Source organism: Ruditapes philippinarum, unplaced genomic scaffold (assembly GCF_026571515.1).
Source record: "Ruditapes philippinarum isolate M1 unplaced genomic scaffold, ASM2657151v2 ctg1041_1_1_1_1, whole genome shotgun sequence".
NCBI classification, from domain to species: Eukaryota; Metazoa; Mollusca; class Bivalvia; order Venerida; family Veneridae; genus Ruditapes; species Ruditapes philippinarum.
In genome coordinates, this window is record NW_026859119.1 from 485,453 (window position 1) to 503,302 (window position 17,850).

General features: G+C 31.8%; 1 protein-coding gene across 3 annotated transcripts in view; it reads left to right on the forward strand.

Annotated features, from left to right (window-relative positions):
- Positions 1 to 17,850, forward strand: part of LOC132755297 (uncharacterized) — a 79,187-nt gene that overhangs the window by 47,836 nt on the left and 13,501 nt on the right. For all 3 annotated transcript variants that reach the window (XM_060746150.1, XM_060746151.1, XM_060746149.1), the window contains exons 2-8: positions 6,408 to 6,644; positions 6,931 to 7,095; positions 7,407 to 7,424; positions 7,610 to 7,787; positions 8,392 to 8,506; positions 9,779 to 9,865; positions 10,224 to 10,391. In XM_060746150.1, coding sequence (XP_060602133.1) covers positions 6,408 to 6,644; positions 6,931 to 7,095; positions 7,407 to 7,424; positions 7,610 to 7,787; positions 8,392 to 8,506; positions 9,779 to 9,865; positions 10,224 to 10,391 — 968 coding nt within the window. The remainder of the gene's footprint in view (positions 1 to 6,407; positions 6,645 to 6,930; positions 7,096 to 7,406; positions 7,425 to 7,609; positions 7,788 to 8,391; positions 8,507 to 9,778; positions 9,866 to 10,223; positions 10,392 to 17,850) is intronic.

Sequence of the window (17,850 nt, forward strand, 5' to 3'; positions counted from 1 at the left end):
TACATACAATTAAAGAAATAAATAGTTAACGTTTAATCGCCTCTCATTACGACAATAATCAACACAAATATAGTTTATGAGTTTTCCCTATATATCTAATACGATCCCGGATCCCGGGCGTCCCGGATCCCGGGATTTTTCCCACACCCATGAAAATGTGAAAGGTATCCGTCCATGTTTAAAACATTTTCTTACTATTGTGGCAGTTGCTGTTAGTTTCAAGAATATTTTATGTTCAATACCGACATTTTGTTAATATTCTAAAGATCTCTTCTATAACAAGGAATACGTGTGTATTTAATTGATTGTGCCATTTCTTGTCACGGGCGTGTGCATAGATTAAATCTTAACATATCTCGTTCCAAAATAAAAAGGGATTGTCCAATCAGTCCCTCTTTTTAGCCTAAAAATAGGGGTTTTGGGTGTAAATATTGGAGTTATTTTTCACAAATGGTGAATACAAAAAAGAACAAGTGACTCTTTTTTCATTCAATTTAATTGAAAATTTGACTTAAAACATTGAATAAATACATACAACAAACATTTTGTCCGATCGATCGGACAAATATATATATATATTTTGTTCGATCCATCGAACAAAATGGGCAAACTTTTTATTACTAAATTTGTTCGATCAACCGAACATTTCTTTTCATTTCCAAAACTTGTTAAATCAAATGGAATTTAAAACAAACATTTTGTTCGATCGATCAAACAAAAATGTTTAAACACTGTATTTGACAATTTCTCTGTACTAAAAAAATAACATTTTGTTCGATCGATCGAACAAATATGTATTTTGTTCGATCGATAGTCTGAGAACAAAATTTCTTTTCATTCCCAAAACTGGTTGAATGAATGAAAAATTTACAATAAACATTTTGTTCGATCGATCCAAGGATTTATATTACAACTGTACTAAAAAAATACATTTTTATCGATCGATCGAACAAATATATTTTTTGTTCCATCGATCGAACAAAATTTCTTTTCATTTCCAAACCTGGTTAAACAAATGAAAAAATTAAAATAAATATTTTGTTCGATCGATCGGACAAAACTGTTCAATTACAGTATTGGAAAATTTCTCTCTCAAACTGTACAAAAAAATTAAACGTTTTTTTCGATCAATAGAACAAATGTATATTTTGTTTGATCGATCAAACAAAAAGGGCAAACATTTTATTTCTTTGTTCGACTGACCGAACAAAATTTCTTTTCATTTCCATAATTGGTTAAATCAAATGAAAAAAATGAAAATAAAGATTTTGTTCCATCGATCGAACAAAAATGTTCAAACACTGTATTTGAAAATTTCTCTCTCAATCTGTACTAAAAAACAACATTTTGTTCGATCCATCAAACAAAGAAATAAAATGTTTGCCCTTTTTATTCGATCGATCGAACAAAATATATATTTGTTTGATCGATCGAACAAAATGTTTTATTTTTTGTACAGTTTGAGAGAGAAATTTTCCAATACAGTGTTTGAACAGTTTTGTTCGATCGATCAAACAAAATGTTTATTGTAAATTTTTCATTCATTTAACCAGTTTTGGAAATGAAAAGAAATTTTGTTCGATCGATCAAACAAAATATACGTTTGTTCGATCGATCGAACAAAATGTTAATTTTTTAGTACAGATTGAGAGAGAAATTTTCAAATACAGTGTTTGAACATTTTTGTTCAATCGATCGTACAAATGTTTGTTTTAAATTTCATTTGATTTAACAAGTTTTGGTAATGAAAGAAATTTTGTTCGGTCAATCGAACAAAGTGTTTGGTTTTAATTGATTTAACAAGTTTTGGTAATGAAAAGAAATCTTGTTCGGTCGATCAAACAAAATGTTTTGTATTTTCTAATACAGTGTTTGAACAGTTTTGTTCGATTGATCGAACAAAATCTTTATTTTAAATTTTTAATTTGATTTAACCAGTATTGGATTGAAATGAAATTTTGTTTGATCAATCAAACAAAGAAATAAGATGTTTGCCCTTTCTGTTTGATTGATCAAACAAAATATATATTTGTTTGATCGATCGAACAAAATGTTTAATTTTTTTGTACAGTTTGAGAGAGAAATTTTCCAATACAGTGTTTGAACAGTTTTGTTCGATTGATCGAACAAAATGTTTACTGTAAATTTTTCATTCATTCAACCAGTTTTGGAAATGAAAAGAAATTTTGTTCGAACAAAATGTTAATTTTTTTAGTTACAGAGAGAGATTTTCAAATACAGTGTTTGAACATTTTTGTTTGATCGATCGAACAAAATGTTTGTTTTAAATTTCATTTGTTTTAACAAGTTTTGGTAATGAAAAGAAATCTTGTTCGGTCAATCGAACAAAATGTTTTGGTTTTTTTAGTACAGTTTGAGAGAGAAATTTTCCAATACAGTGTTTGAACAGTTTTGTTCGATCGATCGAACAAAATCTTTATTTTAAATTTTTCATTTGATTAAACCAGTATTGGATTGAAAAGAAATTTTGTTCGATCAACCAAACAAAGAAATCAGATGTTTGCCCTTTTTATTCGATCGATCAAACAAAAAATATATTTGTTTGATCGATCGAACAAAATGTTTAATTTTTTTGTACAGTTTGAGAGAGAAATTTTCCAATACAGTTATTATGATCCATATTTTTACATTATGAATGATTGTGATAGTTAACATCACAATCATTATTTGAAAATAGATATTTCATATTTTATATCAAAATCGTAGATTTCAAAGATAATAGTTTTATTTTGGTAACTTTAAAATAGTTAAAATTTTACTTAAAAATAGTGTTTTTCATTTAACTTTTATTTTATGTAAGCTGTCTAACAAAGACTTGTTAAAGTAACATACATCAAGCTTTACAGCCAAGCTTCAATAAGTGACAATTAGCACTTAAACAAACAAGTCTTGATAAGCAGTCAGCTTACTCCTTTCCTTTTCCATTCTTATCTAAATGCCTAAATATATGGTTAAACAAGAATAGTAACTTTTGCGAGAAATCATCCTAATGTTTCCTTCTTAGGACATTTTATACATAAATGTTTATTTGCATATGGTTTAACAGAGTTGACTGTTCCAGTATCATTCGAAATTTGGACATTGAAGAATAAACTGGATTTTTAATATATAAAGTGTTAACTCTGTTATTCCAAGTATGTACTTTTATTATATTTCATAATTGATTTAAGTTTATAAAATCTATTCTAAATATGTAAATTGATATAATTTGTTAGGTACTATGTAATAGTAATATTATAATTATTTGAATTGTTAAAATGGTACCTCTTATGCAAAGTGAGTTATTAATAAAGCTAATTTCCCCATATTTTGTTAATTAAAAGATCAAACTATTGTTAATTCAAATATTGTATTCTTATAATAATTTATTTTTTAATGTTGTAAATGTTATTTATGTAATCATTCGAAATTTGGACATTGAAGAATAAACTGGATTTTTAATACATAAAGTGTTAACTCTGTTATTCCAGGGTTTCGTCATAAAGGACTAAAACACAGTCTGCCCATGATTAAATAATTAAAAAAAGGACAATTGTCGCGGGATCATAAAACAGTGTTTGAACAGTTTTGTTCGATCGATCGAACTAAATGTTTATTGTTAATTTTTCATACACTCAACCAGTTTTGGAAATGAAAAGAAATTTAAATTTGTTCGATCGATCGATAAAATATATATTTGTTCGATCGATCGAACAAAATGTTGATTTTTAGCTCACCTGTCACAAAGTGACAGGGTGAGCTTTTGTGATCGCTTTTCGTCCGGCGTCCGTCCGTCGTCCGTCCGTCCTTATGTGTGTATATAGCAAAAACTTAAAAAGAATTCTTCTTTGAAAAAACTCAAATAGCTAGTGTTTAGATATTAAGCATGACGCATCTTCTCGTGAGTGTCTACAAAGTTTGCTCAAATAAAAGCCCTGGGGTCAAAATTGGCCCCACCCGGGGGACATTGATTTTCCTTATATGTGTATTGCAAAAACTTAAAAATCTTCTTTGAAAAAAACTCAAATAGCTAGAGTTTAGATATTAGGCATGAAACATTTTTCTAGTAAGTGTCTACAAAGATTGTTCAAATAAAAGCCCTGGGGTCAAAACTGGCCCTGCCCTAGGGGTGTCATTATTTTTAACTATATGTGTAAAGAAAAAACTTTAAAAAATCTTCTTTTAAAAAACCCAATGAGCTAGACCTTAGATGTTTGGCATGAAACATCTTCTAATGGGTGTCTACCAAGTTTGTTCAAATAAAAGCCCTGGGGTTTAAACTGGCCCCGCATCGTGGGCCTATATACAGGTGAGCGACTTAAGGGCCATCATGGCCCTCTTGTTTTAGTTACACAGAGAAATTTTCAAATACAGTGTTTGAACATTTTTGTTCGTTCGATCGAACAAAATGTTTGTTTTAAATTTCATTTGATTTAACAAGTTTTGGTTATGAAAAGAAATTTTTTCGGTCGATTGAACAAATTTAGTAATAAGAAGTATGCCGTTTTTGTTTGATCGATCGAACAATATATATATATCGATCGAACAAAATGTTTGTTGTATGTATTTATTCAATGTTTTAAGTTAAATTTTCAATTAAATTGAATGAAAAAAGAGTCACTTGTTCTTTTTTGTATTCACCATTTGTGAAAAATACCTCCAATATTTACACTCAAAAAACCCTATTTTTACGCTAAAAAGAGGGACTGATTGGACAATCCCTTTTTATTTTGGAACGGGATACTATAATTTGTAAAAACAGTAACCTGTCTATCGGTGAATCTGTACCATCAGTCAGCATGATTTAGGCATCACAACTTCTGCGGGTCCTTCCGACTTCTGTGTTCTGTTCTGGTGCCATTGTCTAGAACATAATGTTGACCAGTCTCTTCACATTGACAGCCAGAGAACTTGTGACAGGTTAGATTGTCGTTTGGCATGGCCGCATCAATTTGTAAAATAAAGTAAAATGAAACCAGAATTAAAATGCTGAATTTACAAGGTTAACGCATTACGTTATCACAACTTATTTAATATAATGGTTACGAATGACATTGCTAACCATTTTGAACCATCCCTACATGCAAAGCTTCATATATCAAAAGATAGATCTAGACAATCAATCAACATTTCTGGGTTCTGTAAATAAAGTTCTATGTCAATTATTTATAAACATCAATACAATAACATACGTACTGGCCTGGCATTTATATTATTTTGTATACTCCACTTGTCACTAGGTTTTTGTTACGTCATAAAGTATAGTGATGACGTAACCAACGTATTGTTTTTTATTTTCAATAAACCTATATTGCAAAATAGTATCATCAATAGCTTAAGTAGGATCACTTGTTCACTGACTTTTTACTGGCATATAGATCTAGATTGTCTGAAAATCGTGGTCGTAATAACAACTTGTTAGATCAATTTTAATATTGTCATAAAATACTGGGAATATCATAAAGAAAGATGACTCTATCTTCGGCTACTTTAAAAACACAAAAAATGAAGTCTTTTTGCAATGTTAGTTCAGACCCGCTCCATAAATCTTTCCGTGTTGGTTCGGGGCAGCTTAAGGGCTCGGAGACTGGATCGGAAAGGAATTTGCAGAAGCGTGCTCGGTTAATACACCCAGTCTACTAACCATGCGCGAACGAGACGCCTATAACTTGTTTAATCAGAACTTAACATCCGAACAGGAACTTGTTAGGGGGAGGAGCCAGATATACCGGTCATAGCAAAAGTACTGTGACGTATTCAAACTCCTCACACTGATTACCTCCCTTGGCAGAATTGTAATCACTGCCTTCACAGACGTCACATGATGATGAAAGTCACATGACGTAACGTCGAAATTCAAATGTAAATATCGACCGTTGCATAGAAAATCTAACGTCATTTTTCTCTTTCTGTTTTATTTTTAACTTTTTGTACCTACGTCCGTTATATTTTAACAAAAAAATATCAAAAGTACACAAAATAATGAAAAATAAATTAAAAAGCTAAAAAATATAAATATCCAAATTTGGATATTTCAATGTTTGTGATGGCAGAGATCTCTGTACTGATAAGGGGAGATCACTGCGTAGGAGATTGTGACGTATTGCGTAAAAATAAATTGTTTAAACACGAGCGCTTAAACTGAATATTCTTATTACATACTTATCTGATATCAAGGAATTAAAAGGATTATTAATTTCTGAAGGATAATATGCCTTTAAGTCTAAGTCATTATGAAAATTCAATAGAACAGGAAATTACATATTTTCAATTAAGTTATGATAACACATTCATATTTTTGTTTAAAAAGTGATAAAAATGCATGTTTAAAAGTTCATCATCTAGTTGTTCATTTTTAAAAGTCTATCAATGTAGAGAGCAATAACCAAAAATTTGCTTTTAAACAGGTTTGTCGAATTATTCATCTGCTACAGTTAGTTGTGATCATGCTCATGCGCTCACAGATGTCGCTAGAAGGGTACCTTCGTATGTAATTAAATCGTCTTCCGAACCTGCTATATCAGACTCTGCACTTCCATCGGGATGGTACTTCGCTAAGGATAGTGTTCGATACTACACACTTGTTAATGGAACAGCCCCAGAGTATGTTCATTGTGGGACATATAATCCGATATATATCAAAGGTATTGCATTAATTTATTGTATAAGAAAGTAAAAGATATATATTTATCATCTAGTACATATTCAATCAACAATATATTATCATTCTAAGAATATGTTACAATAAAATCTAGAGAAAGGGTGATCCGTCGGAAAAAGGAAAATATCACAAAAGGACTGTTAATGCAAAATTAAACATGTGCACTTGCAAATCAAGTTTCGTTAATAAATTAAAAAGTATCTTCTGTTTTTTTCTGAGACAATAATAAGAGAAAAGTGAAATGGTACATATTATTTCTTTTATTGCAGAAAAGCTTGAAAAGCTTGACGAAGGCAAAGAATATGAAGTCGACGCGTGCCTAGTTGATTACGATAGTAATTGTAAACATATTTATACCATCAAAGTTCGTAAATGTAGACAACAGATTCAGTACTATCTACTCCCAACAGATGGAACAAGTGCATATTGTTTTGGTATGAACTCATTGATTTTGTAAAGAATTTGACATATGTACAAACCATTATGACTGTATGATAGTAGTAATGATATAAATAATTGAGATGTGTAAAAATATAACACTATCGTATACCAAAACATCATTTTTGCGTAAAAATATTTTGGAAGTCATTGTTTACTTTGTTTACTTGTCTCATGTAACATTCAAGAAAGAGATTAGCGATATATTTATATTAAATAGTTGATCTAACTTTATACAAATAAATGATTACTGCTTAATGGGTCTGCTTTATAAAATGACATAAAATGTTTTTCTTTTTTTTCACAGAACCGTCGTCATTCTCAGGTGAGTTATTACTTACTTTGTCAACATTGTCGTAATACAAAACTGAAAAAAATGCAATGTGCTAGATATTTAGATGATATTTATTTGAGCTTTGTACTTAACCAACATTAATCACTATCGATACCAAGTCATACAAATAAGTTTGTCCTGTTATTGCTTGCATTTGTTAATACCATCTATTAAAGTTGAAGAACCTGCACCAGATTACAAAATTCCTGGCAAAATTCAAGTAAGCGTAGCACTGATGTACCGACGTAACATTTCCTCTAACAGTACAGTTCCGGAACTTGACTTTAAATGTAATTTCAATTCAACAGCTACGATTAAAACTGGAAGTAAAGGATATTACTATGGAGTTAGCTGGTAATTATTATAGCTTTACTGTTCATTCATTAAAATAAACAAGAATAAACAACCAAACGTAGTGCCCAAATTTGATCAATATATTTGACATTATCAGGATAAGAATTAAACACAAAATCATCGTCAAACTTTATGCATAAACAATTCCCGTATTCTTATCTTTATCTTTGGTTTGTAAGCCGTAATGGTGCCTGCTTCTGAGCTAATGGGCCATGGATCCGAGCCCGGCTTGGGCCACGGCCTTGTTCCTTTGCTGGTTAGTACCAAGAAGCAGACTTTAAGTTACAGACATATTTAAGCAAAGGATTGTTTGAATTTGTGTCTGAAAAGTTCAAAAATTAAGATATAGAAGCAACCCAATATATGGGACATAAATAGAAGTAAATTAAATCTAAAAACTGTAGTACAACGTTGTGCGTAAATATAAGATACTGCTTCTTTTATTCATTCATTACATGTAACAGAGAGTTTTATAGACAGTAAAGTAATATTGAATGTTTCGAGTTTCTGTTGCTAAATCGGTGTTATGCTTTTGAATTTAGAAAAGGGAAAGTACAAAAATGTGATTAGTATTTAATTTAGAATTTATTAGTTATTATTACAGGGTTATAAATGGGCGAATTGAGAAGATATTTTCACCGGTAATGGCAAACGATTTAGATGGCACAAATCTTAATGAGACAACCATTGGCAAACTGAAATTTAAATTTGGACTTACTGTAGGTATTATACATTATATTGGAGGTGGCATTTAGATGGCCCATATTGTCAGAACATTAAATAATGAAAGAAATATATTGTGCAATACATTCTTAAAAAACGTCAGTTTAGATACCGATATATAGATGACAGAGCATATCTTATAGTGAAACAGATCTTACAGGGGAAGCAGATATTCTGTTTGAGTTTGAGTTAAAACCAAATCCAACAATAAACACGGAAAATATCACACATTTGTGACATTTAGACACAACTATTGTGTACATAGTAATTAAGAAATAACTGTCATATCTACTTCAGGCATATAGGCCTCATAACGGTGATGTTCAACAAATATTTTTCCCAATATGAACTCGCTGCTCGTTAATGTTAGAGTTCTATAACATTAATGTACAGTTTAATAATTGACAAGCGGAAGCTAACTATTTCAATAGATAGTGCTTCACTTTACACGACTCAATTAATGTTTACCTCTAAGAAGATAACCAGAGGTCATTTGTGGTCAATCGGTTAAGGTCGCTGACTTCAAATGACTAGCCCGTCACCGCTGTTAGTTTGAACTTGCCAGGAATTTTGGATTCTTTCACATGAGCTATTTGGAACGTCTGTTGTTCTTTTAATGTGCCTGCTCGTGCCTGAAATAATCTTGGAAGGGCAACTGAAGTCTAAACCAACCAATAAAGCTGGAAAGTCGCCATATGACCTTTACTGAATAAGATCCACGTAAATATCCAACACGTGCTAAAAAGTAAGTTATCCTACCCGTATAATCATAACCTCATACAATGTGATCTCGAACGCACCTTTGATTTTCAAGTTTCGGTTTAACCCATGCTGAAAATATCTGAATGAAATGTGATCCCTCGGAACGTTTATATACCACAACAAAATTACATGAAAAAATGCTCCATTTGATTGAGTCTGTATATGAGGGATTAGAAAAGTGCATCCGTCACGTCCACTTGCACTGGCTTGAGCGGTACTCAAACTTAACACTTAATCGTGTTTGAATCAATAAAAAAAAAGATTATTCCATCACTGCAAGCAGAAAATTTCTCGCAACAAGAAGAAATATCCACTTTTTTACGTTAACATTTTAAAAATAAAGGAAATAACTATGCTGTTTTACTTTCACGGTGTTTTTACAATTGTGTTTTTCTTTTTTCTTTTTTCAAAAGAAAAACATATCAAAGTTTGATCATCAAATATGGTTTGATTATCTCAATTTTACAATTAATGGAGTTAAAGTGCTGCTCATGATTTGTTTACAGATCCAATGTGCGATAAGAGTATCAAGTGCAGCTACCGGGAACCAAACAAATCCACAGATGAGTGATACATTTTACGCTGGTATAAAGGTGAATATCAATACCATTTATGCTTTGAACTGGAATATACAACGACTGAAATGTTATCAGTTATGATATTTCATCCGTCTGTATTATCGAGTTCCAAACTATCTGAGTTAAATTTTGAGCAAATCCATACATGACGAAGAGAATTTTCAAACTCGAGAAAAACTAAAAAGTGGTAATAATATTTATCTTAACTGTTTTAATTGCAATGTACACGTATTAAGCGCTTACACGACAGTTTCCTCTGTCACAACCATTTAAAATTTAAATCTTCATTTGAGACAAATGATTATGTCGAAATCATTCATTCAATGATCATCAATTATAATAGATAGTCTAATCATATTTCTTATCATTGTAGGTTCTTACACCTCGAATAACATTAAACAGTGGATCGTCGGAAAGTATTTTATTACAACCAACAATTCCTCTTGGATGTCGACGGTCAGATGTTTTACAATATCTCAACGTAGCAGCACCACCTTGTGATCTGGGCATTGAAATGTTTGATCCAAATTCTACATATCCGGTAATGTATTTTAAAACTTTTTTTTCGGAAAATAGGATACCTGCGAGAAAAACAATACAAACAAATTCTTTTCAAATTATTAATATATACAGACCATATATTGAACAATGTCAAGAATATGAGCTGCGCCTTTGGAATATAATGATATTACTTTATCAAGATAATATCATTTGGTCATTCCTTAAAAGTAAGTCCCTATAATAATTACATTTTGCAAATATGAAAATAAGAACAAAGGACGTAATCTTTTTCTTTCTTTTTTTGTTACTAACGGAGATATATATTTGAAACCTAGAGGAAACCAAAGGCTATTTAGTAAAACTATGATTGAAAAACATGTCTGGCAATCAGAATCAATTTAGAAATACCCATTGACCTACAATTATGACCACTTCTGAAATAGCGTCAAAAGGTAAATTTTTATAATTTCGGTTTCTACATGTATGCATTTACATCATTTAGTTGGTCCTTCACACAATATCATGGAATTAACGTAGTCAACAACTCCCAGCATTCAATTAATATTTGTTTATATATGCGAAATACCTAATCTCTCATTTGTATTTTTATTATAATGGTGTTCGAGTCCTTATGCGATTGATGCAGTAAAGGCTTATACTTTTAAACGGGTTTTACTGGGATGAAATGTCATTAAAATAAGATGATGGTTATTTCCATCTATTTAAAGTTACATTAGATAAATTTCATAAAAAACTAAATAGCGACATTTCATTAATAAATTGGGTTTTATATCGACTCCAGGTCTTATTTTGGTGTCCAAACAACCAAAATGAGTTTTATTAGCATAAAAATAGGTAACCTCATTGTGGCGAAATGGGAAATACAATTTCTGCTTGCATGAGAAACTCCGCCTTCGGATCATCCGTACACCAATATTAAATCAACAATCATGACTATAAGTAGCAGTCCTAATTTAACGGTATATTTCCGCATTGTAACGGATGTTTTCATACAAATTTAATCTTTTTACGAGATTAATACTTTTACTGAACCCAAGGTAGTGCACCGTGAAGCTTAAACGGTTAGAGTGTGTTTGCACAAGAAAATATCACATTTTCTGTGTTCGGATAGCAACTATAAAACTGTGACGTAGCGCATACACGAACTCATTATAGTCTTCATTTGCATGATAAAATTCGTATACGAACTTTAGTGGTACCGTGGGGTTTCCCGTTTAAAATCCTTATTTATGAACACTATTTGATTACATTTACAACAATACTATTAAACAGGTTAATGAAACTGTAGAATGTTTGATTTTTAGGCCGACGGCAAAATATTTTTACATTTTTATTTAATGTAACTTTAACTCATAAACGCAACATCAAATTCTGGATTTAAGGCAGTGTCACGCAAATATTGTCTTTTAAAGTTATATGACGTATATTATTATAAAATTTCAAAACATGAGTTAAACTAATCAACATGCACGTTTTGGTCAAATGACTATGCAAAAATAATGCGCTAATTTTTAAATACCGGCAACCTTATTTCAATTAATGTCAAAAATAATGTCTCCCAAAGCTTTAATATAACAGAATTTTATTTTTTTACCCTTAAGTTTTACACTTTGTCTTGTAAAAGCACTTTTAAGTCTATGTTTTTGGCGTTTGTAAGCATTTAGTGTGTATAACCAGATTTGGACACACATACATTACTAGTGCTATTAATTTTTAACTTTCCTGATTCCAGATTATTGTGATTTTTCCCGGCCGAAGCCGGTCTGTTTTCAGGTTGAATTACTGTAAAATTTAAAGGAAAGAAGTGAATTAAAGAATAGTTTTCATTGGTCATTTTAGAATAACAAAATGAAAGCTGGGAATCCCATTGGCCATTCTAAAATAAAATGTTACGGATAGTTCTTGTCATCCTAAGTTAATTCTACACAAAAACAATTTATTTTACGTACGAACTTCATGCCTGGCAAACTGTCGCTCCACTTCAAAATAGTGATGTAAGGTAAAACGAGCGAACGGCATTCCCGAGATAGAGCAAAAGGCCGATTAGAACGGTTAATTGTAAGTATTATAATCATATTTTTTTGCCTTGTAAATTATTTAAGTTGTATTTTTTTTTCGAAAAAAGGAAACTGTAGTACCGTGTAGGATTGTTTAAAGCCAATGATCTAAGCTGTTACAAAAAGAAAATTATATTAAACCCCGGGGAACTTCTTTCCCTGACGAAGCGGACGACGATTTGTAGAATATTCACATTCCAAACCTTTAAAATGCCATACCCTTTGGATTTTTTTTAAAAAGTGTATAGAAAAAAATATCAACCCGTAATAAGAACTTGTCATTCGGGCAACATTAATGACTGCTGGTGAATTTCTTAAATTTGTATACCGATATTTCCCGAATGAAGTGGAGCCAAAGGGCAAGAGATGGAGCAAAAGGTTCGATGTTGAGCGAAAGGCGATATTTATTTGACATATAAGGAGGATCGAAGTCTATGAATTTTTATACATTATAAAAGCTAACGAAGTTGAAATGGACATGATCAAGTGTTGAGACCGAGCTATATATAACTTTTAAAGACAACTTATTAAGGGTGATATTCCTTCAACGACTACAGCGTAATAAATGTAATGGCGAATGTGTCACCTGTGGCTGCAGTATAGATTCCTTTATTTATGTTCCAAATTTGGATGAGTCCCGATCATTGAATCAGATGCATGGCGTAATACAGGATGTCAGTTATTCGAGGTCAATCATGATTTTTGACACGGCTATGTAAAACGTGTGTCCGTTCAAATTCGACAAAATCGAATATTTTTTGTAAAGCACGGGACACATTAAATGGATCACAACTACCATTTTAAGTACGAAGAGTTCATTTTACTATGGCTTTCTGTAATTAATAGCTCTTACGTTCATGTTCAGGTCAAACATAAATAAGCCACGTTTTCATGTTATTGAAAGACTTATTAGGTGGAGAATCTCTATGAAATTGGTTGACGTAATAATTAATAGTTTATTATTTACCTCTCAAAATAAAACTGTTTACTTTTATCATCAAACACTGCATATTGTCAGTACACATCTTGGTTTAAGATAAAAAATATCTGTAAAATTTTGTTTGTTTATTCACAGAGTATCTATGAACAAAACGAACGTAATAAAAAGGCAGTGCTCTTTCGGTGTACGTACTAAATTATTAATATTTAGTAGACCTGGTTATAGTGGAAATAAATTAATATAATATCATATTTCTCCGGCTTCACATTTTAGTCTACTTAAACTTTGAAAGTTTTTATTTATAGAAATTCGTACACTACGCTCTATACGCTTACTTAATATCGCCTTGCACTCAACAACTGACCTTTCTCTCCATCTTTTGCCCTTTTGCTCCACTTCTTTCGAAAAAAATCGATATACAAATTTTAAGAAATCCACCAAGAGTAGTTTATTTTGCACGAAAGACTGGCTCTTATTACATGTTGATATTGTTCTGAAAAACTTTTTCAAAAAATCTGAAGTGTAGAGCGTTTCAATGGTTGGAAGTTTGATATTTAACAAATTGTCGTTCACTTCTTCAGGGGGAAAAGTTCTCCGGGTTTAATATAATTTTCTTTTTGTTAAGGCTTAGGTAATTGGAAGCCTAAAACAATCTTACACGGAACTACATTGGTCGAATTTTCTTAAATGAATTAAAAGACAAAAACATAAACAATACTTACAATAAACCGTTTAAATCGGCCTTCCGCTCTATCTAGGAAATGCCGTTCGCTCGTTTAACGTACAGCACAATTTTGAAGTAGAGCGAAAGTTTGCCAGTTTTGACTGAGTCAATTTACACAAGATCTGAGTTCAAAATAACAAAATGTCCGAACTTATCAGATTCCCTTAGTTTATGCAGAGTCTTTTAAATAGAATTTTTGAAAGACCCTGGTTTATGATGTTCAATAAGTGTCTATGAATTATGTGATTATCGATGTGTTCAACTGATAAAATGTTTATGATTTATATATAGTTTTGCATATTAATCAAGTACAATGTATTTATAAAAATGTCTTTGTTATGCAAGCTATGCTTTTAAATATGACTTTGCTTGGAAAACTAAGAACTAACAAAAGAAAACTTCTTGTTTTCAGTTTTATATCATTCAACGCACAATATTACATATCGTACTGTTTAGTTATTTTGATTCATCAACGTAAAATCAGAATCATAATTTTGGTATAATTTCAACCACTAAGTTGGCCGCGCTAAACAGATTTAACCCCGTGAAATGCTGAAAAGACAACATGTTACCCTTACTAAATGTTTATCTGAAATATCAGCCACTTGTCAATAATTGTGGACATCCTATCCGATACCCACTAAGTTACGCCATAAATAAAATATTTAAAAATATTTACATTAACTATGATCCCTTATGGTCTTTCATATAGATTTGCACACATGCACACGCACGTGCACGTGCGCACACACATGCAGATTAAACATATATGGCTAAAACTGCAAAGCAATATTCATGCTTTGAACAGACTGACCTGGCTCTATACTGGTGGCAAAGGCTGGTCACTTTAGGTTCCAGCAGGTTAAGGGTTAACAACTTTAACCACTTGTGTTTGTTGAGACAGAAGTAGTTTTAAAACTTTTTTAACAATAAGAGATGTGTCTGCTTATTACAATACTTGTTTTGTATTTTAAAATCTTTTTAATTGGCAATATTTACTGACCCACATACTTACACATAAGGCAAACTACATAGAAAACATTTTAAGGTATCTTATGTAAAAACGGTTAAAAAGAAAGAACTTTAAAAAAGGATACGTTTCAATTTCAATAATAAAGACAAGACAAATGGAGTTATCAAACGTTTTTTGTCCTAATTTCAAACTTGCTTTATAATAGTGATCATATTTTTTTCTTTCAAAAATAAATGAATCTTTAGTAGAAAAGTGCTCGATAATAGCTTTTAAAAAATCTTTCATACACGTTATATGAATAAAAAAGATTGTAAAATATGTTATTTTACTAGCAGATTAAATTGCATCTATATTAAATTTATATCTGAAATATAATCTGAGGAAGTATTTGCCTCTTCGTAACGAACATTTAGCGCCTCATGAAATATAGGTTTTACAGTTTTATTAATGCACCCAATAACGTTATATGATGTTTTGTAGTGCGACTTTTTTCATAAGCCTTTGTAACATTTAAATAGAATATAGATTAAGAAATACTGAATTACAAATAACGTATAATAGGTATAAGGCAGAGCTTAATTAAAGTTATATATATATTAGTGTTCGTTTATCATTTATTTTTATTATGTTTTAACAGACTAAATTATTATGAATATTTACGAAACGCTTATTCAACGGAATATCATTAAATGAGAAATCTTTGCTGATTGCTAAATGTACAAAATGAACATCAATCTTATTGGCCAAAATATAATTTCAACCACTAACTTTAAACGTTTCATATTTGTAGGGATCTGCATAGAGTAGTATTAATTTCAGTTATAAAATGCCCCTGAATATGCGATGCGGTGGCATGTAGCGATTGCAATGTGTGCGTGGATGGGTGTATTCGTGCGTACATGTGAGCTGTTCAAAACATTTGATGCCATGCATAAATCTGGTTGCCAAGGCAACTAAAAGGAATTCCAAGACCCACAATGCCTAGAGCATATATATTTTGCGTTAGGCATTGCCTGATGGACAACTACCAAGATTGTTCAAATGATAGTCCTTGGACAAAAGTGGCCACGCCTAAGTGGTTATGTGTTTTCAAGATATGTATACAGTATTTTTATGCTCCCCGAAATATTTCGGGGGAGCATATAGTCGCCGGGTTATCCGTCCGTCCGTCCATCCGCTCGTCAGTCCGTACTTACTTACGTACGTTCCGAATTCGTGTCCGGCCCATAATTTCGTTATTTGAAGTCGGATTTTTACACCTATTTCACAGAAATAATCACCATATTGAGACGACGTGTCACGCGCAACATTTGGGTCGCTACCTTGAAGAATAAGGTCACAGCATGACCTTGAAGCAAAATCGCGTACGGCCCATAACTTCGTTATTTGCGTTATTTGAAGTCGGATATTACAACTATTTCACAGAAATGATCACCATATTGAGACGACGTGTCGCGCGTAACATTATGGTCGCTATCTTGAAGTTCAAGGTTACAGCATGACCTTGCAGCAAAATCGTGTTCGACCCATAACTTCGTTATTTGAAGTCGTATTTTACAACTATTTCACATAAATGATCACCATATTGAGACGACATGTTGCGCGCAGTATTTGAGTCGCTACCTTGAAGGTCAAGGTCACAGCATGACCTTGTAGCAAAATCGTGTCCGTCCCATAACTTCGTTATTTGTAGGCGGAATTTACAACTATTTCACAGAAATGATCACCATATTGAGACGACGTGTCGCGCGCAACGTTTGGGTCGCTACATTGAAGGTCAAGGGCACAGCATGACCTTGTAGCAAAATCGTGTCCGGCCCATAACTTCGTTATTTGAAGTCGGATTTTACAACTTTTTCACAGAAATGATCACCATATTGAGATGACGTGTCGCGCGCAACATTTTAATCGCTACCTTGAAGGTCAAGGTCACAGAAGTGCCAGTTTTTGAAATAAAACAAAATATACTATTATTAAGGCTACATTCTTTTATCAGAAATTGCATGGAGAAAAAAATATTGCAATTCGCTGTGTTTATCCTGCCAACTTAAGACTGGTACTGAGTTCGTACATTGATAATGGTATTTTTCAGTTGTACGAAGTAACCCAACAAAACATGGCGGTTGGGCGAATCCATTTAAGCTTCCCTCATTGAAGTTATAATAATGACGTCCATTTCGTAAGCATGTGATATTAAATTATTCGCTTTGATTGGCTAAAGGCAGGCGGTCTACAGGTAGAACTGTTCAAATCTTGTTAATTGTATATATCGCCGTCCAGGAACGGCGATTATAATTCGGTTTCGAGAGGCACGTCAGATTTGATAAAATTAATGGTGTTTTAACAGACTTTTTTATGTTTGGATATTCAAAAACCGCTTATTCAACGGAATATCATTAAATGAGAAATAGTTGCCATTGCTAAATGTACCAAAATATAATTTCAACCACTAAATTTAAACGTTTCATATTTAAAAGGATTTGTATAGGGTAGTATTAATTTCAGTCATAAGTAATTAAAAATATCTCTAAAAATAGTATCGTAATTACATCCTGTTGATATAAAATATAAATTACATACTGTGTCATATGTGCCTACTGTCATTCTTCGTTACACAATTTACGAAAAAGGGTTATATTAAATCAATCCTATGCAACTCAGACCTTGATAAATAAAAAATAGATCTTATGGCTTTATTTCAATATACGCTAAGATATGGCTATGAGCAGAATGGTTTGTTTCACAAACGTCTAACCCCAACTTCCCCAGCCGAAAAAATAGGTA